We start from the raw sequence: 20,738 nt of genomic DNA on the forward strand, positions 1-20,738 counted from the left end.
GCTTTGATCAATATCTTTTTGGCAATGGTTTGCTTTTCCCGACACCATTCTCCTCCATGTTCCTGGTATCCTGTGCTCATCAGGATGTCCTGATATGTGTAGTCTTCTTGAGGTTTCTTTGCTAATATCCAAACTTCAGACCTTCCCGTTCCTTCCTCTACCTGGATGAGCCAGAGTGGTAACTGGAAGACAGTCTGCCCTAATAACTTTGTTACTTCAGGATTGTACCTGAAGTAACAAAGAGTTAACAGAGAGTGGTGTTATCTTCTTATGATCCTTAAAATTTTCAATGTTGAAATGGTTTTTATTAAATATTTCTATCAATGACATCATCTATATATTCTAATGGACAAAATAAGCCTATGTATGTAACATATAAAAATGAAAACAAACAATAAATTGTAGCTTTGGAAGCATCCTATCTAATAAAGAGGGAATATGCTAATTGGCTGCCATGCCCTGACAAAGGTGGTGGCACCCACAGCCAATAAGGAGAGAATATGCTAATTGATTGCCACACCCTCAGAGATAACAGTGCCCACAGCCACAAAATGGTGGCTTGCAGTCCCCTCAGCCCCACCGGTGCGCCTGCATCTGGAGTCCCCCAGTCCGCTCAGCCCCCCGGCCATCCAGAGCCAGGCCAAGGTGTAGACAAGCCTTGGATGGCAGCTGCCCAGCCACCCAGGGCCACCCAAGTCTCAGGGCTAGTCGACTCTTGAGCTGCAGGCAGTGGCAGCAGCAGAAGTGTGATAGGGGTGTCGCCTTCCCCTGATGGCTGGGTTGCCTCATGCCCCTGAGGGCTCTGGGACTGTGAGAGGGGGCAGGCCAGGTTGAGGGACCCTCCCTCCTCCAATGCATGAATTTTCATGCACCAGGCCTCTAGTTTCTCATAAAAGCCAATAAGTTCAGTCTATAAAAATTGATTTTAACTTTTCTGTACTTTCCTGATCCACCTAAAAAATTGAGTGTGAAAAATTGTGACTTTGGAATTTGTAGCACAAATGTGGGTTTAAAAAACTTTATATGATGTGTCTGCAGTTTTTCTGAAATCTTTGTATAGCATATAGTTACATTAGTTTTTGTCTGGAAACATTTGTAAAGTAAACCATGGTCTCAAGCTTATTCATTCCTCAGTTTATTGATTGCTGGTACACAAAGACATGTGCAGCTTTTACTAACAGACAATAGAATTTGGTATATATAATGTTAAAAATCAAAGTAAGGCCAACATTTTAAAATGGCTAAGAAAGCAAAACAAGTTATCACTAAGATTCCACAGAATCTTTATCTTATCTGTGCTTATTAAATATAAAAAATCCAGGGCTTTACTTATTTTTATACTTTATAACAAGTATAATTCTTTGCTCAGAGGTAGAGAGAAATAGAGATAGAGATAGAGAGAGAGAGAGAGAGAGAGAGAGAGAGAGAGAGAGAGAGATTGATTTTAAGGGACAGAACTAGTTGAAAGCAAATATACAAAGAATAAAATACAGCACCTCCCTGGATAGGCCTTGGAGAAGTCAAAAGGAGAAAATAATATTTGCATTATTGTTGAGTTTTAAAAATTTTTAGACTGTCTAATTTTTAACAAAATACCAAATCATTGAACTCTTCTCAAATACCATAACTTTAATTTTAAACCAATAGTGGGGCTGACTTCTCAACTGTGACAAAAATAAACATCTGGCAATCATGGAAGTATTTTTAGAAGATCCATTGTTCCACTTTTCTATATTTCTTAAAGGAGAAACTGAAGTTGGTCAATAATATTAAAATGTATACCATGGAAAACTATGAGCTCTGTGGAATGACAGCAGAGCTACTCATTAGGGGGAAAGTGGTGGTAACAAGGTGAGGGATGGGGGTTATTCTCCCTTTTCCTTTCTACCAAATGAACTTTCTTTTTCATTTTCCAACTGTATTTCTTTAGGTTTTAAAGAAATTTGTTCATGCATGAGAGAATTATATTTACAACCATTTACTTAAATTATTGCTAAGGTCTTTTCAGTTCTAAATTACTGTTAGGTCTTTTCAGTTTTCTATGACTATAAATGATAATATATATTGCATACAACACATATATACATACATCAACACACTTTGTTATATATAACCTTTTCCCAATATAACTTGAAGTATCCAATTATATAAATACATATACATTACAATTGAAAACCATTAACAATAAAGCTAATGTCATAATAATGTCAAGGTATGGTGATTAGGGAGGAAATTAAATATTCAACAAATAAACAACTGGAATATGGAAAGTTACTGCAAAATGCATAAAAACCTAACCTGAGTTTCCTCAGTAGCCAAGGTAAAACCCAAAGCATGAGAAGGTACTAGTCTTTTATAAGAGAAAACATTAGGAGGAAGAAACTTTTCCTATCCTAAACTATGAGAATAACTTGCTATACATGGCTTTATATGATGATAATGTGGGCAAATTCCCTGTCTAAACTTTTACAAAAATAATAGAGAAATTTTATATATCATGGCATCTCATCTTTATCATGAGAAAAATCCAAGGAGATAGTGCTAAGCTGTCACTCTGTGAAGGCTACTTTGTCAGCAAGCTGGAGCAATATGCTTTATTTTTTATTGGAATTGATTTGGGGATGAGACTACAAGAACTGTATGCTGTGAGTGGTTGGCTGGATCTTAGCCAGAGATGGCAAAGGCTCTCAGGTCGCACCTGAATGATTCAGGTATAAGCTTTGGGTGCTATGAAAGGAATGAGGCCTACTTAAGAGGCTCTTTACACCTCTTCCATGAAGCCAGATAAAAGTGTCTCTCCCTGTTTTTCTCCAATAAAAAAGAAAGAAAATGAGAAGGGGCCATGACTTTGTTGTGCTTTTTTTCTCAGAAAAAAAGAAAAGCTGTTTTCCCTGCCTCTGTCATTACTGAGCAGTGTGTCAGAACCTGGTAATTATTTTCAATTTCACTCATAATATATAAGCATACTCTGTCCTTGAAGCTGCATTAGTACTGCGGTTTGATTTATTTTTAGCTCATATAGATAGCATAGCTAGATTACATTTTGCAGGAATAATTTGTGTTAGTGTGCATTTCTTTGCTCCTTAAAAGGAGCATATTCTGTTATTTCTTGCCACATAAGCAGATTACCCCCAAACAGTGGCTCAGAACAAGCATTTTATTACATCTCACAAATAGGTAGCGAAGAGATTTAGGTCGGGATTGGCTGGGTGATTTTATGCTCAGTATAGTATAGACTGTGGCTCTGGGCTTTCAGGTGGGCTGGACTGGAGGGTTCAAGATGGCTTCACATTCACCTCTGGTACTTTGCAGGGGTGACTAGAAGTCGGGGCTCAGTTGGTACTGTCCACCAGAGCACTTATATGTAGACTCTTCAGCCTGGTGGCCTCAGGGCAGTCAGAATTCTTAAATGGCAGCTGGTTCCAACTAGAGCAAGTTTTCCCAAGAGACATCGTCAGGGGCTCCAAGGCTTTGCATGATAGACTTGAAAATCCCAACACATCGCTTTTCCTGCATTCTATTAGTCCAGCAGATCACAAAGGCCAATCTAGATTCATGGGGAATCTCAATAAAATGATAGCAAAGAATTGAATGAGAGGTCATATTTACTATACCACAGGCTAAGAATTTTTTCTTACTTGTATACTTCTTGTATAAATTATTTGCTCAACAACATCATCTATTGGTTTGAGTAGAACATTAACATGGCTTTATGACAGTAAGAAAAGACAGATATAATTTAGTAACTTGCATAAAATTACTAAATGTTCCTTAGTAAACTTGAAAAATTATAATTTCTTCAATCATAGGCTTAAATAAAAAGTTTATAGTAATATATACATTCATATTATGTAATACATATATTACAGTTTATAGTAATATATACATACATATGATCTTCTATTTTTATTATTTTTCTCTTTTAGTTAAATGATAAAAATGAGATGCCAAATTCTCATTCACAAGTTTAGTTGTAGTCATATTAAATAAATACTACAGAAAAATTGACATAGAAAAGAGAAAATGTGCCAGCCATTTGTCTGTTCACCTTCAGCCTCCATTTCTACCAGTTGATGCTCTTCTATGTATTATAGATTTTCCATACCCTACAGATAACCTTTACAGGTTATTATTGTCAGCAAGATTCCAGTTTGGTCTTACAAATAGGAGTTTCCTGGCAAGAGACTGAGAAATGTAGGAGGGGGGAAGACACTCCTTTTTTTGTTTTCAGCTTCAGGGCCTCTATCCACAGGAGCAAAAAGCTGTGAACTCCAGCATCTTCTGGCCATTCTGGCCTTAGTACAGAATTCTGCCTTGGATCCAGCACTAATGCCTCCTCAGGTACCCCAGAACCTGCCACGTGGAGTTCCCCTTGGCTATACCAGCACTTGTCAGCAGAGCCCCTTGGTACCAGCTAAGTGGTACCTCCTCAGTAGTTCCAGCACCAATTCTGTAGGTCCCAGTGTATTCCCCAAAGAATGTGTCCAAGACTCCTTGTCCCAGCTGTCCAAGCACCTACTGCATGGCCCTCATCCATGGTTCCTATCGGACTTAGGGACCCCATGCTTAGAATTTCAGTACTTCTTGAGGCCCTCTAGAAATACAATGGCAAATGGGTTCTGGGTTCTACCACCTCCCCCTCCCTTTTGTTTCCCTGGCCATGGGAGTAGTAGCTGCTTCCTGCAGTTATCCATAGCTAGGTTAATTCACTTTTGCTTTTTGTTCTTTCAGCTTTCCACTTCCTGTGGATAGAAAGACCTCATGTACTTTCTATTTTTTCTTACTGGACCCTGAATGCTACAGTAGGTGCTGGGTTGCTGCTAGTCATTTGCAGTGATGGATAAAATGTTTGCTAAGGAAAAATGTTCAGATAAGTGAAGCTGGTGTGACAGAAAGGTGAGCAGGTTGTTATCAAATGTTGGCTTTGTGTTTATAGGGTAAGTTGTTTTTTTTAAGGAAACACTGTATTGTCATAAAACAGAAAACAAACATTATTGGGAGTAGTGTGTGTGTGTGTGTGTGTGTGTGTGTGTGTGTGTGTGTGTGTGTTTGGTCAATGTCAAATTGAATTTGTATCAGCAGAAGTCATAGGAATAGGACTATTGATCATTCTGTCATTAGAAGTTTACATACAGGCTTTCAAAAAAGAAAAAGTGCTTATTAGGAAAATGGCTTATAATGAAAATCCTTTCATGCTTCTTGGTTTGACAAAAACCTAACAGATTTTGGCTTTGTTGCTGTTTTGAAGCCGTGAACTTCCTAGAGTTTTCATGCTTTAGAATTATCTCTGCAGGCTGTGGGGTGGAAAAAAACATAGGCAATTTTTTTTTTAACAAAAAATCAATAAAGAGTAATGTTTATTTGTTATGCATTGACTCTTCTATTCACTTGTCAGCTCTGAAAACTTTGTGCCAAGAAATTTTTATTTAATGTTAAGATCCAGTAACAATTTGTTAATTAATTTTTGGCTTTAAATATACTATGCTAAACAATAATTAAAATATTAAGAAAGAATGTTTTGGATAAAGAAAATTAAGTGGAAACACTTAAAATTAAATATTTAATTTGGCATCACTGTAATTATATTTGATGTTCACATCGAGTTCACAACCTGGGCATATGCTCTGACTGGGAATTGAACCATGACCTCCTGGTGCTTAGGTCAACCACTGAGCCACACTGGCTGGGTGGTTAAGCATTTTTTTAACAAAAGCCGCCATTCATGTAATCTATCTGTATGGCAAATTTTCAGTAGATTCGCAAACTACCTAGAACACCTTCACAGACTTCAGTTGATTTGTTGCACATTAATTTTGGCCTGTTAATCCAGTTATTTCTTTCTCAATTTTCAAGAAGAAATAAAATTTATTCAACATCCTATATAATAAAGAGGTAATATGCAAATTAACCCTCAGGCTATAATGCCCTCACAAGATGGCGATGCACACAGCGGGGGCAGGGCCAGCTGCTGCTTTGAGAGGCTTCTATTGGAGTTCCCTCAGCCCTACTGGGGGGCCAGTCCCAGCTGCTGGTCCACACGGCTTTCACCAGGATGACCAGACCGGCAGGAGAGGGCAGTTGAGGGCGATCGGGTCGACAGGGGAGCAGCTAAACATCCATCAGGCCAGCAGGGGAGCAGATAAGGGGTGATCAGGCTGGCAGGCAGAAGCAGTTAGGGGCAATCAGGCAGGCAGGCAGGCGAGCTGTTAGGAACCAGCAGTCCCAGATTGCCAGAGGGATGTTCAACTACCGGTTTAGGCCCAATCCCTGAGGCAATTGGATATCCCCCAAGGAGTCCCAGATAGGAGAGGGTGCAGGATGGGCTGAGAGACACCGCCACCCCCAAAGTGCACAAATTTCATGCATCGGGCCTCTAGTTTACTGTATATTTATTGAACAGATGTTATGTACTAGAAACTATTCTAGGTTTTTAGGATACAAGAGTGAACAAAATAGGCAAAGAAATAAATCTTCACCCTTAAGGAGATTGCATTCTAGTATGGGGGAAAAGGGACTTAACAAAATAGCCATATATATAGCATATTTAACTGTTGTAAGCGGTATGGAAAAAAATAAGGCAGAGAAATGCAACAAGAAATATGTGTTGAGTTATTAATTTTAAATAGGTGGCCAAGCAACTCCTCATTAATGAAGTGATAGTTTAAAAAATATCTGAGATGTTGATGAAATATCTAGTGAAAGGGAAAATAGCAAGTGTAAAAGCCCTGAGGCAGGAATTTCCCTGTGCAGTCAAGGAACAGCAAGTAACCAGAGTGGCTGGAGTCATATGGGGAAGGAGAAAGACCCCAGACAGGCAACAGGGCCAGATGCTATTGAGTAGGTCCATGTAGGCCATATGACTTTTGCTTTTACTTGGCTGAGAAGTCAAAGTCTTGAACATGAATGAATAGTATGACCTGAGTATGATCTGTTTGAAGGAGAAGAGAGTGATAAGCTGTACTGTGTTTGTTGATAGGTCAAGTAAAATTGTAAATAAGAATTTACTGTTGAATTTGGCAATAGGAAGTCATAGGTGACCTCAACAAGAGCATTTTTGGTGGAGTGGGGAGGTGGGCAAAAATGATCTCATGGTATATAAATGAAGGAAGAAAGTATTTGTAGATAAAGAGAGAAGCTTTTTGTTTGTTTGTTTTTATGTCTGTTTTGGTTGCAAAAGGAAGGGTACAATGAGGTGAAACAAAATCAAGACAGGTTTGGTTGAATTTTTATTTAAGATGTCAAAAGTATCAGCATGTTTTTATGCTTATGGAAAAGATGCAATAGAGGGGAATAGACTTATAATGTAGGAGAGATGGAAGAGTGTTTTTGATGCATTTTCTGTGCGTAGGTAAGCAGGAATGGGACCTGTATACTTGTAGAAGGGGAGACTTGGCTGGCTGTGCCATAAGCTCATCTACAGTAATCTATAGTAATAAAAGCATAATATGCTAATTAGACAGGACATCCTTCTGGACAAAGCCGGGGCTTCAAGGGAAGCCCAGGTCCCGGGTGCTGGAGGGAAGCCAGTGCCAGCAGCCGAGGGAAGGAAGGCCTACTCTTGCACAAATTTTGTGCATCAGGCATCTAGTAAGAAAGAAATATAAATACATGGCTCCAAATACTTCATGTGTTACGAACAGGTGGAAGTTCTCTCTAATGGCTTCCTTTGAAAATTGTTAATAAATATGAAGCAAGATCAACAGCTTTCTATATTAGGACAAGTAGGTAGAATATTAGATTTCACCAATGTATGGTTCATTAGTTAGCAGGAGAAAGTTGTATAGTATTTAGAAAGTTACGGAGGCACGTGAGAAGGTAATTTGACTTCCTATCATTTATGCTGTGAATATAGAAAGAGAAAGTTAGCAGGGAGGCAGGTTAGATAAGGGGCAGTGAAAAGGTCATAGGGTTAGTGGGTTGCTGGTCCCATAAGGTGAAAGGATTGACAAGAAATGTTAATTCATGTTAAAGTTCATCTTTATTTTAAGAATTTTCTTTTGTTCCCATTATGGTTTCCTATTTATCCTGGTTTTCTATAAATGTCTCCCCCTTTAAAAATACCTATGATTTAATCATGATTGCTTTCTCTGCGTAAAATAATATTTTTTATAATCAAATATATCTGCTCAGTAAAAGTTGGAAAATATAAAAAAAGAATATGAAAATAAGTATAAAGATTCTTACCACTTAAACACAGTACTAGTAATTGTTGAATATGTCATCCTAATCTTGGTTCCTTCTCTGATTTGATTAAAACACAATAGTAATCATTCTATACATTTAATTTTGTACCATGTTTATTTTTTTTCATCTTACCATAGTCTCCTAAGTATAATTCATGCTGTTACATACTTTTATCAAGATTATCTTTACTGACTGCATAATATTCCAATAGAGGTATGTTTAATAATTTACTCAATTTTGTCCGCATTACAGGATATTTTACTTGGCTTATTATATTTATTTATGCATCATTTTAAAAATTATTAGTTGGATTCCCTAAGGAATCTTTTTAAGTTTACTCTTTCCTATTTCAAACAGGATAATTCAGATTCTGCAGATGAATTTTCAGACATCTATGTTCTCTTTATGTGGATCCTTTCAAAATTTCCACATAATATTTTAATTGTTTTCACAGTGGATTTAAGCAAAGCAGACTAATTTTATACTTTCAGTATTTGGGCTCCTATTTATATTATTTTACTCTCATTTCTCAATATGATGCTACATTTTTTATGGAGCGCCACCATGACTACAGCCATAAATTCACTCAGTGAACCTATCATTTTATTAAGATAATAATTTATTTTAAGTACTTAGTTTAGTGAATAAATATTTTATATTTATGGACCAATATTTTCTTTTGAAAATGTCCAGGACCATTTAGAATGTTGTCGTTAAATGACTTATTTATATTGAAAAACTCAAAAATCATCCAAATTAGCAGGTTGCTTTGCTTTTATAGGGATAAAAAATGCTTTAAGATTCCAGGGTGTTTGGAGAGACATGAGGAAAAGCAACCTGTGCATCCAAGGAACAAGACTCTAAGGAACTGGAACCTCATTATGGATGTAACAGGAGCTTGGGTCACATGGTGGTAATTCTTGTAGTTGTTCCCTCAGAAGATCTCCAAGTCCTTTCACATTAGCGTCTTCAGGACACTGATTACTCAGCATGTAGTCACGGACATTATGACACCAGGGCAAGATTCTTGGGCTTTGTCTTCTGGCTGTTACTTCCAGATGGATGATATTGGGCAAATTCATTAATCTCTGTGTATCTCAGTTTTATTAACTGCCAAGTGGTGACAATAATATATTCTACCCCACAGCACTGTTGTGCTGGTGAGAAGAGATAACAGGTGTAAAGTACTTACAACCCTGCCTGTGCCCAGTAATTGTTAGCTACTGCAAATCTAAATTAATCTACATTATACAATCATAAAAATGCCTTTCTGCCTTTCTCTTTTATGCCATGGGATCATTTTTCCCATCCCCACTCCACCGGAAATGCTCTTATTGAGGACACCTATGACTTCCTATTGCCAAAGTCAACAAATTATTGTTTCCAATTTTACTTGTCCTATCAACAAATACAGTACAGCTTATCACTCTTTTCTCCTTCAAACAGTCAGATTATACCACTCAGGCCATATCAGTCATAAATACAATCATAAAAATGAAGTTGGAATGGTAATACAACATATAATTTAGATTAGAAAACATTTGTGGAAATAAAGAGAACTGCTATAGAAAATAAAGAGAAAACTCAATAAGAAAACATAACCTTTATATATTTATATGGTTTTAGCAGCAAAGCCCTGAGCCTATGAAGTAAAAATAGAGCAAATTATAAGAAAAGTTGATTTTATAATTTGAAAATCATGGTTGGAAATTTTATCACACCCAGAGCAGAAACTTATAGCCAAATGTGTAAAATAATTATAGAGTATACTTGAATAATGCAGTTTTAAAACTTTATCTAACAGCCAAAACCAGTTTGGTTCAGTGGTAGAGCGTCAGTGTGCGGACTGAAAGGTCCTGGGTTCGATTGTGGTCAAGGGCATGTACCTTGGTTGCAGGCACATCCCCAGTAGGGGGTGCGCAAGAGGCAGCTGATCGATGATTCTCTCATCAATGTTTCTAATTCTCTATTCCTCTCTCTTCCTCTCTGTAAAAAATCAATAAAATATATTAAAAAAACTTTATCTAACAGATATAAAGGGACTCATAAATTTCATGTGTTAAGTTAATAATTTGTTCTTTAATTTCAGATTCTCAACTTTTTAAGTGAGGAAAATGAAATTTATATATATATATATATATATATATATATATATATAGCCTCCCACACACTAACTACCATACAGTTAATATAGTTGTATAAGAAAACATATTGCTTAGTTCCAGTAACTTCAAAATTCATATTTCCTTTATACTATTGTGATTTTGGCATGACTAATTATAATTCTAATGTTCTACTTGTTAGATTTGGAAACTTTCCGTTTTCTTAAATATTGTTTAGCTAAAAATGTTCCTTTGGGATTACAGTATTTTTTTTTTTCCCATCCCTACAAGTCAATCCTTCCAGGTTTAGGGACAATTAACAAAATTTGTGCATGGTGGGGGGATGGGGGGTGTCCCTCAGCCCAGCCTGCCCCCTCTCCAATCAGGGACTCCTTGGGGGATGTCCGACTGCCAGTTTAGGCCTTTCACAATCTGGGACTGCTGGCTCCTAATTGCTCACCTGCCTGCCTGCCTGATCACCCCTAACTGCCTCTGCTTACCTGCCAGATCACCCCTAACTGCCCTCCCCTGCTGGCCTGATTGCCCCTAACTGCCTTTGCCTCAGCCCCCACCACCATGGTTTTGTCCAGAATGAAGTTGGACATCCAGAAGATAGCCAGTCGATCAGGTCTAATTAGTATATTACCCTTTTATTAGTATAGATAGATTATATAGAATAGGATTGCTTAAATGGGTGGGGTGCTTTTTCATCAGGAGGAGATGCTCTTGGCAGACAAAAATACATAATTTCTATATCTGGACTGATAGCCAGTCATATGGACTATACTGTCAAACCAGTCGTTAAAAAATTGAACCGCTTTCTTACACCTTACACCAAACAGCTATTGCCCTTAAAACCCCTCAACCCCCACCTTAGGTTCTGCCTTCACAGTTCACCCAGATTAGGTTCTGATTGGTCCATTTCTATGCCAGTCAATGTCAAAAGCTCTGCCTCCTAGGCAGCCATTACCTCCTTGCAATTCACTCAAATTTGGTTCTGATTAGTTGGTTTCTATGCCACTCAGCATCTCTGGGCTTATCTCTGGGCCTGATCAGAGAGGCAGGGTTAATCAGTAGCCTCTGCATCTGCTGGCAAGGCCCAGAGAGAAAGAGAGACAAGGGATGATCAATAGCTGCCTCGGAGGCTGTGGATCAGACCCTACTTCTCTCTCCAGTTCTCTCTCTGGGCCTGACCTGTAGCCTCCTCGGCAGTCAGTGCTGGGTCACCACGCCTGCAGCAGCAGTAGTCAGTGCTGGGTTGTGACTGCAGGATTAACTTCCAGTGTTCAGTCATCCATTCTGTCGCTTTGAACATTATGGACGTTGGCTCTTTATATATAGATAGATTTAATGACTCCCTGTCTTGGCTAGGCATCAGAATCTCCTGGTAATTTTTATAAAAATGGTATCTGGGTTCCACACTGTGGTCTTGGGATAAAACTGGACATCTGTATTTTTTTTTTAAGTTCCATAGTTGATTTTTGATGCAGAGGACTAGTTGAGGACCACTACTTAACACTAAACTCCTTGGGGCAACCAGTTAGAGGGCTGGAAGCAAGGCCATCACAAGTTCTGGAACAGCAGTAGCTCAAGAGGTCCCGACCTGGCACCAGGTGGTGCTGTGGACACAACTCTGAGGCTCCTTCAAGTTTTTCCAGCTGAACACAAGGAACCTACCAGTTCCCATAGAGCATTGTGGGTTTCAGCAGAGGGATACACTGTTTTAAATAAAAAGGGGAAATGGAGAGGATGGGAAAGGTGGAACTCCTTCTGAAAGGTTAGAAGTTCCTTTGAGCCACTAAGTGAGGGGGCTCAATCTTCCAGACTGATTTAATAACATAAAAAGACAGTGATAAACAGTTTTATTTCATTCCAAATGATATCCTTTGTATTTATTTTGCTGTATTAGAATTTAACACATGAAATAGAATGAAAAAATGTAATTTGAACATTAAAATTAGTTATTTCTATACAACTCAAATATATCTGTCTGTATTTTCTACATAGTGGTTTTAAATATATAAAAATTTTGTTCCAATAGAAGGAATTTACATTGACTATTTCACATCATCAATGTGGGGCCATGTATTTATACCCTATATGTGTAAACACAGTGACCAATTACCCTGGTTTTCCCTGGGCTGAGAGAGTTTAGTTGGGGTGGTCCTGGACAAAGCCAGCTTGATGGATGATCCCCCTTTGTTTGGTATTCATTCATTTGAGCAGCTGTATTTTCCTATTATTTATGCCTTTGAGTAGGCCTCAACAACTCTTATTATTCACTATACTTTTTTTTGCATCAGTAAGTAATATGAATATTTCTGAAGACTGTATGTGCCAAGTAGATGTAGTCTTTGACAAATTATACCTCTCAGTGTTCCACTGAGAGTATTCTCCTTGGTTATATCTTATTACCCTTCTCCCTTTGAGGCTGCATCACCCACAGTTGGAATCTCCAAGCCTCTCAGTCAGTTTCCTTTCTTACACAGGAAAATTTTGGCCTATCTTAGTTTCCTTTTTCAGATTTCTTTTTAATTTCATCAATACTTGACACTGTCTTCAAATAAATGAAATTTTGAAGACTTAATTATCTCTCAGAAAGGAAGTAACCTTTTACTTCCCAATTTTCAGAACAGTGAGGCATTACTACTAATAAAATACCCTTGTTTAGCTAAGTTATATATGTACATATATTTATATCTACATCTATCTATCTCTCTGACTATATATTCAGATATGAACACATATTAGTGTTTTTCAAGTTTTTGCTTTGATAAACAGTTCACACATTGCACACAATTCTCAGTTTACAAAATTGACCACAAAAACCTACCATGATTCCCTGAAACATTAAAAATTAGATGTAATAAGCTGTTGAGAATTTAAGGGAAACTCCTGCTTTACACATTGGATGATGTGGCATAATGTGTGTTCCTTTCCTTAATCTTATCAGTTTCAACCAACCTTTTCCTGTGCTCCTTTCCACAGCAATTACTGGTGCATGAACATTCTGTTCTCATTTAATAGCGACTCACCATTCATATTTATCCTCTGTCAAGAGGTCTGTTTGCCAGATGATATATAAATGATTCATTCATACCAGTGTTCTAAGTTCAAACCAAGGAAGACTGTGGGTGTACACAAAATGTTTGTCAGAGGGTTTTTTTCATTGGCAAAGCCTATTGGGAATCTTATAATTATTTCTATCCAGTAGCAGTGGGGAAAGTGTTGACTGAAAAGAGTGGTTCATATAATACAGTAATTTTTCAGTTATCCTCTTTAGAGAGGTGAAAAGAACATTATCGGGTTGAACAATCAATTAAGCTAAAAGAGCAATTAAAATTCCACAGTGATTTTTCTTCTTCCTCTTTTATAATATTCCTTAACCATCTTTGTCAGTAGCTTCTCATTACTCTTGCTAAAATCAACAGAATTGGCACAGATGTGAAAAATAAAACAGATAAGAATTATCATTTTAAGCAGCTATTTGGTGTTAGCTGGGGATTTATGGTATTTAATTTAATGTTCAGAGCAATTTTTGTTTTTTAAAAAAAAAAGCTCCATTGAGATATAATTCACATACTGTTACGACAACTATTTGAAGTAGATATTTTATACTCTATCGATGAGAAAAGTTATGCTCAGACCAGTGAATTCCTTTGTAAGCTTTGCTTTGAACCCATATCTGTCTAACTTCAAAGCCTGTATTCTTCCTACTGCACCTTGGGGTCTCCTCCTTTGTCACTCTTGTCCCAAGAAATATTGTCAATAGCTGCTAAAATGTTCTCTGAAGAGTGAGGAAGAGGAGATAGTCCTTGTTTGGTAAGATATATGATTCTAGGAGAGCATGAGGCTGGAGACCACTTTATTTCACTCTCAGTGAGTTAAATGTTTCACTATTTTTGCTTCAAAGTCTCAAAATCTAAGCTACTATTACTTGTGACATGAAATAGCATCAGAGTTTTAAAATATCTCATATTTTACTCATAGAATTTGTGGAATGGGTAGAGCTAGTTATCCCCATATCATCCTTCTTAAGAAGTTCTTATCAGGAGATGACAGTTTGATTTCTGAACCTTATGCGACTCATTTAGTCTTTCTGAAGCTTACTTTGTCATCTGTAAAGTGAGCCTTCTTCATCTTTATAATAATGCTTTTTGCTTTTCTCCATGACCACTTATACTTGTAGTCATTTCCCCTGGGTCTGAAGGTGAAGGGTTTCCAACTTCATGAATCAGGGCTGGCTACATAATTTGCCATGCTCAGTACAAAATGAAAATATGGGACTTCTTCTTAACCACAATATTAAGTATTTCAAAATGGCAACAGCAGACCATCACACCAAGCATAAAGCCTCTGTGAGAATGCGACCCTGTGTGACTGCACAGATCACATGCTCATGTTGCGGGCCCTGCTGTGAACTTGGTGAAGATCTCCTGGGATCACGAATGAGGCTTGATGCTTCCCGGCAGTCAGCCCAGAGAACAGTCCCAAATCCCACTTCCTTTGGAAGGGAACAGCTGACCTATGTGTAGGAAGCACAGTCTAGGTTTCAAAAGCTTGTTCTCTAAAGCCGGGTATCTCTGAATTGAAACCATGGCTCTGTTGCTTAACACCTATACAATCCTGGGCAAATAAATCCCTTAAACCTGATTTCTTTACATTAAAGAGGGGAATAATGATAGAACAAACTTTTTAGAATTGTTGTAAATTATACATGGGAAAATTCATGCATGGTACTGGGGATATAGGAAGAATTCACTAAATAATAGCCCTTAGGATAGGTATTTTTTGTTATTTTACAGCCCTGAAATATTCCTTTTGTGAATCTGGTTAGAGTCCTTACATGTTCCCTTCCAGAGTGAGGTTTTTGGGAAGGTTCTTTGGTTACATCATTGAGCTGAACATAAAATAATTTCTGATCTACTGTTTCTGTTTCTGAGTTGTGCTCACTAATATGTTATCCTGCACAATTATTATAATTTCCCAAATTTCAGTTCTGCCAGTGATGGAAAGATCCTGAGTATGAAGGAAGTGATAGACAGTTTGACATGCTGATATTAACAAGATAACATATTAATAGAATGTTTTGAGTTACCAAGATTGGAAGCATCATCAAAATTATTGTACATTGCTAATACAGCTTAATGCACCAGGGTCCCTGGAGAATCTTATAAAGCCTTAAAAAAAAAAGGTAAGTGACTTCTGTCATTTTTTCTGTTAGGTATTTTAAATCTTTAGTAGTAACAACCAGTGATAAACTGGTGGTGGGTATATATACTACCAATCAGAGTGCCACTTGCTCATCAGAAGATGCCCTAGACTGAGTAACATCCAATGAGATCATACACACCACGATAACATCCAGTAAAATCACACCAGGGGAGCATCATAAGTTGGTTATAATTCCTCTGTGATCCACTCAAGCATTTACATATACAAGGGAATGCCAAGCTATTTAGTTAGGTTTGGCCTTCAGGAAATGAAGGAGTCCACTGTCCAATAATTGCTCCTTTGACATTTTAGCATGTGCTGTCACCTATAAGAGTTATAGCCTGTGCCAGGAGAGCATGGCTCAGTGGTTGAGCATCAGCCTATGACCAGGAAGTTACAGTTCGATTCCTGGTCAGGGCACATGGCCCTGGGTCCCCAGTGGGGGGCCTGCAGGAGGCAGCAGATCAATGATTCTCTCTCATCATTGATGCTTCTACATCTCTCACCTTTTTACTTCCTCTCTGAAATCAATAAACATATTTTTTAAAAGTTATAGCAAGCATGGAAGTACTTTTAGTATTACATAGGTCAAGAGTTAAAAACTGTACAGATCATAGAAACATAAAGGAGATCTGAGATATTCAAGGGCTATTTGGAAAATACTTTGAACCTACTGAGTAGCTAAAAATAGCAATTTTCACTGTATACTAACCACCATAAACATGACTTCAAGAGAATACATTTGTGAAGAAATAATTCTATTAAACAGTATTGTTTCCCTGGTTATTATTTTGTAAACTCAAGCCCTATCCTCCCCCCCCAAAAAATAAAAAATCTGAGATTTTTTGCTAATTTGTACACTTAATGAATGTTCTGTTATTTAAGGCCTAGTTTAAACAGTAAACTAAATGAAAAGCAAAATTTTATTCATCTTTTTATAGAAAAAATTAATGAATCATGTAGAATCAGAATAAGTTTGTTGTAAAAGGCATATTGTCAAGAATGTTGTTCCCAATTAAGTGGGTAGTAGACGGCTCTTTTCCCACTTACTCATTCCAACAAAGATTGACTCATGCTTCTTTAGACAAAGTTTTAAACATTTCTATTTAAGACAGTACTTGCCACTGAGCATAAATTTAATTGGAAGGAAACATAGGGAAATGATAAATGTGATTGGCTATTGGCACCTGTGTAAACAAACACTGCCCTTCACAGGTGGTCCTTCTGGTCAAGGGCTTTCCTCTTATACCAGCTCTCCCTGTACTCATAGGGGGGGAAAAATAAGATTTAGAATGAGGGAAAAGACTAGTGGGAGCAGCCAGAGAATAGGGAGAAATCCACTTAGCCAGGGAAAGAAATTAACTTGGGGTTTTCATAACATGGCCCCCAGAACTACAGCATCACACCACTTGGTCACTTGTTACAAATGCAAATCCTTGAGTGCAAGATCAGAAACACTGGGATCGGTCCAGCAAATGGTGTTGATCAAGCGCTCCGGGTGGTTTTGGCACAGCGGAGATTTAGGACCTCTGGTTTACAGGACAGTGAAGATCTGCTTGGGTAATCAGAAATAATTTTAGATAATCATCCACTTATGCCTTTGTTTCTGAGATGTCATGATTCTCCAGGATCATAGCTGCATAAGGCACCGTTCCTCGTGCTTATGTGGGTGATGATTCCTAACTATTTGACTGGGTCATAACTATTTTTCACATCAAGGGTTGTTTGTCTCAAAGGAATGCTAAGTATAAATTTTATTTTTGCTCATTTCTCCACAAGAAATTAGAGGTTAGGTAGATCTGTAAATGTACTGTAAATGATTGAAAATGTACTTTCTTTTTTTTGAAATATAATTTTGCATCTAATTTTTTTCCCATATTTTATTTGCTTAATTTTGTTGAAGGATGTGAACTTAGTTTTCCTATTGTAAAGTCTTAGCTACCTTTGGTGTCCTAAGGACTCTTAGATTTTGACATTATATTTGGTAAAATCAACCACAGAATTTTGAAGATCTGCCAGGAAACTTGAGGTTTCAGTGCAAATTACATATTGCATAATTCGGCTTTTCGCCCAATCTTTCCGTGCAGTTTCAACTATCAAAGGAAAAAAAAAAACACACACACACACACAAAAAACACACAAAAAAACAACAAACCTGCTATTGCCCCATTTGATGTTTTAAAGTATGGCACCTTCTGAGATAAGTTTTGCGTTTGCTTATTCATCATGTTTGGAAAATATGCCTTTCCTCTCCTTTTCTTTTTTCCCTTTTCTGTCTTCTCTTCATTTAATTTGCTCTTTATACAAGAAAAGGCTTGATTTCTTTTAAAAATGAAATAAACTTCTTGGAAATAAAATGTCAAACACTTGAAAGATGAATATGACAAAAAAGAAGTCAACATTAAAGACACATGGTTAACACATGAAGGAGAACAAGAAGTGAGGAAAATAGCATGACTATAAATTTGAACTAGAAGGTGATAGTTTCAGAATATTCTTGAGTCTGGCAAGGAGTTACAATGTCCATAGTTATAGATCTATAGGGTAGCTGTACTGTGTATGAGTAATTATTTCTGAGTTAATCACTCACCAGTTGTTTGATCTTTATAGGTTACTTATGTCTCATTGCTGCTGTTCATTTTTGCACTCTATAAAATCTAATAAAAAACCTTTTTAGCAGGATATAAAATTAATACTCAGAAATTTGTTGCATTCCTATACACTAATAATGAATAACCAGAAGGAGAAATTAAAAAACAATCCCACTTACAATTGCATACAAAAGCATAAAATACCTAGGCTAAGTTTAAGTTTAGTACATTTTGATACTTTTAGTTATAATTTATCCATGTTCATATTTACATGGTACTACTATATATTAAGACACTATTTATCTATTCATATAACAAAGGATATTATGGTTGATTTCTCTTTCCTGTTAATATAATATAATGAACGCATATATATCTCTTCTAATGAACATACACATGGTTTTACTAGAACAAATAAGTGGGATTGGAATTGTGGGTGCTAGGCTGTAAGCATCTTTCCTAGACAATACTAGATTGATTTCTATGTGGTTGTGCCTATTGATACTTCCAATAGAGGTGCATAGGGTTCCCCTTTGCCTGACATCTTTCTCAATAATTGGTGCTGCCAGATTTAAATACTTTTGCATATTTGATTGGTGGTAATTGTATCTCATGTGGTTTTATTTAGCATTTCCCTTATTATTAATAAATAGAGCATATTTTTATATATTTAGGGGTAATTGTGTTTAATTTTTGAGAGAAATGCTTGTTCAGATATTTTCTATAATGTTTTTATTTTGTTTAGTAATTTCTAGAGATCTTGATATATTTTGGAATTTAGTCCTTTTTCCTTTTCTAGTCATATGTAATGGGTATATCTTCTCCCATTTTTTCCCTTGTGAGGGTGAGTCTACTTCTGGGAGTATTCCGTGTGCCTAGTCTAATTCTGTTCCAATTTCATATTATATTTCAGCACTTATTTACTATGAATGCTGGTATCTGTGGTACACATTACTTTTGTGATCTTCTTCTGAATTATTTTGAATATTAGCCTTTTGCTTTCTTTTTTTTCTGTTTTGGGATTTTTTTATTTTTATTTTTTATTAAATTTATTTGAATGACACTGGTAATAAGATGATACAGGTTTTTAAGTGTACATTTCTATGCTATGTGATCTGTATATTGCATTTTGTGCCCATCACCCAAGTCAAATAATCTTCTATCACCATATATTTGGCTCCCTTTACCCTTTAGCACTCTCCCATTCCCCTTTCCTCTGATAACCCCCTTCCTGTGTGTCTATGAGTTTCAATTTTATATCCCACACTAGAGGCCTGGTGCACAAAATTTGTGCACAGGTAGGGTCCCTAGGACTGGCCAGCAATCAGGACTGATCTTCCAAATGCTGGCTGCTTGCTGCTGGCTACTGGCTGCTGGCTGCTAGCCGGAACCTCCCATCCCTGGCTGTCAGCCGAGGCTTTCCTTCATTCTGTGCTGTCTCCTGGTGGTCAGCGCATGTCATAGTGAGTGATCAAACTCCCTGTCTCCTGGTCAAACTCCAGAGAGAACAATTTGCATGTTAGGCTTTTATATATGTAGATAAGAGTGAAGTCATATAATTCTTAACTTTTTCTTTGACTGACTTATTATAAGTAGCATAATATTCTCAAGGTATAATATATACATTTTAAAATAGCATAAGGACTTACAAACACATACACACACACACATATATGTAATGATATACACATAACATTGTGATTTTTTTTTTAACTGAATTGAATGTGTAGAAAAATTTGGGGAAGAATTCCAGTTTTGTGATTTTTTTTAGTCTTCCAGTCATCAAACAGGGAATGTCTATTTATTGAAATTTGCACTTTGCTTTAAAAAAATTATCCTTGGGATTTTCATTACTACTTTTTTTGTAGGATTACAAATGCATTTCTAGGTCTTCTTTTTTTTGCATTGATCCAGGATCTGAGTATTTTTCAATGGGTGTTGAATCTTATCTACTCCAGCATCCTACCATAAAGAGAGAATCTATGAAGAGTATATTTATATGTACTTTTTTATTTACACATGTGTGATTACCTTGAGTTTGGTTTCTCTGCATACTGGCCTGTTTTTTACTTTGTAGGTGGAAAAATGTTAACCAGTGAAAGAGCCCATTTTTGGTTAGTATGAATGTCACGAAGCATATCTGAAGGAAGTATGATTGACATGGAAGCCCAAAAATCATCAAAAAATTGCAATATCACAGGTATGGGAAGGTATAATTGTTGTGATGTTTTCATTCATTACCAGCAGCTATTGCAAGTCTACCTCTGAAAAGTGCTACAAAAAAAATGAAAAGAATTAGAAAATCCCTACAGTATCATAGAAATGTTTACTCTATCATTAAAAAGAGCAAAATAGTAGAATAAACAAATTAGAATAAATTTTATGGGGAGGCAAAATTCATTATTAAATGAGTGGTATATGCAGTAAATATATAATGAATTTGGGGGTTGAGGCCATCTCTAGAGGTTGGAGTGAGCTATGAAATCTTTATAGAGCATGAAAAAACTAAATTTATCCTTAGAGGAAAAATAGTTTTAAGAGTTAAATGTAACTAGCTTGGTGAAAGTATAGAACTAGGAGAAATACAACTATTTTTTTTTCAAAATGCATCTTCTAAATTTTAATATATGCCACTAATAACTTATTT

At 36.8% G+C, this 20,738-nt stretch overlaps 1 protein-coding gene across 2 annotated transcripts in view; it reads left to right on the plus strand.

Annotated features, from left to right (window-relative positions):
* The window catches only part of MACC1 (MET transcriptional regulator MACC1), a 55,784-nt gene that overhangs the window by 13,465 nt on the left and 21,581 nt on the right, over positions 1–20,738 (plus strand). For both annotated transcript variants that reach the window (XM_036429226.2, XM_036429223.2), the window contains exon 2: positions 20,169–20,291. In XM_036429226.2, coding sequence (XP_036285119.1) covers positions 20,216–20,291 — 76 coding nt within the window. In that variant the 5' untranslated portion in view covers positions 20,169–20,215. The remainder of the gene's footprint in view (positions 1–20,168; positions 20,292–20,738) is intronic.

This window comes from Pipistrellus kuhlii, unplaced genomic scaffold, assembly GCF_014108245.1.
Source record: "Pipistrellus kuhlii isolate mPipKuh1 unplaced genomic scaffold, mPipKuh1.p scaffold_m20_p_10, whole genome shotgun sequence".
Classification (NCBI taxonomy): Eukaryota; Metazoa; Chordata; class Mammalia; order Chiroptera; family Vespertilionidae; genus Pipistrellus; species Pipistrellus kuhlii.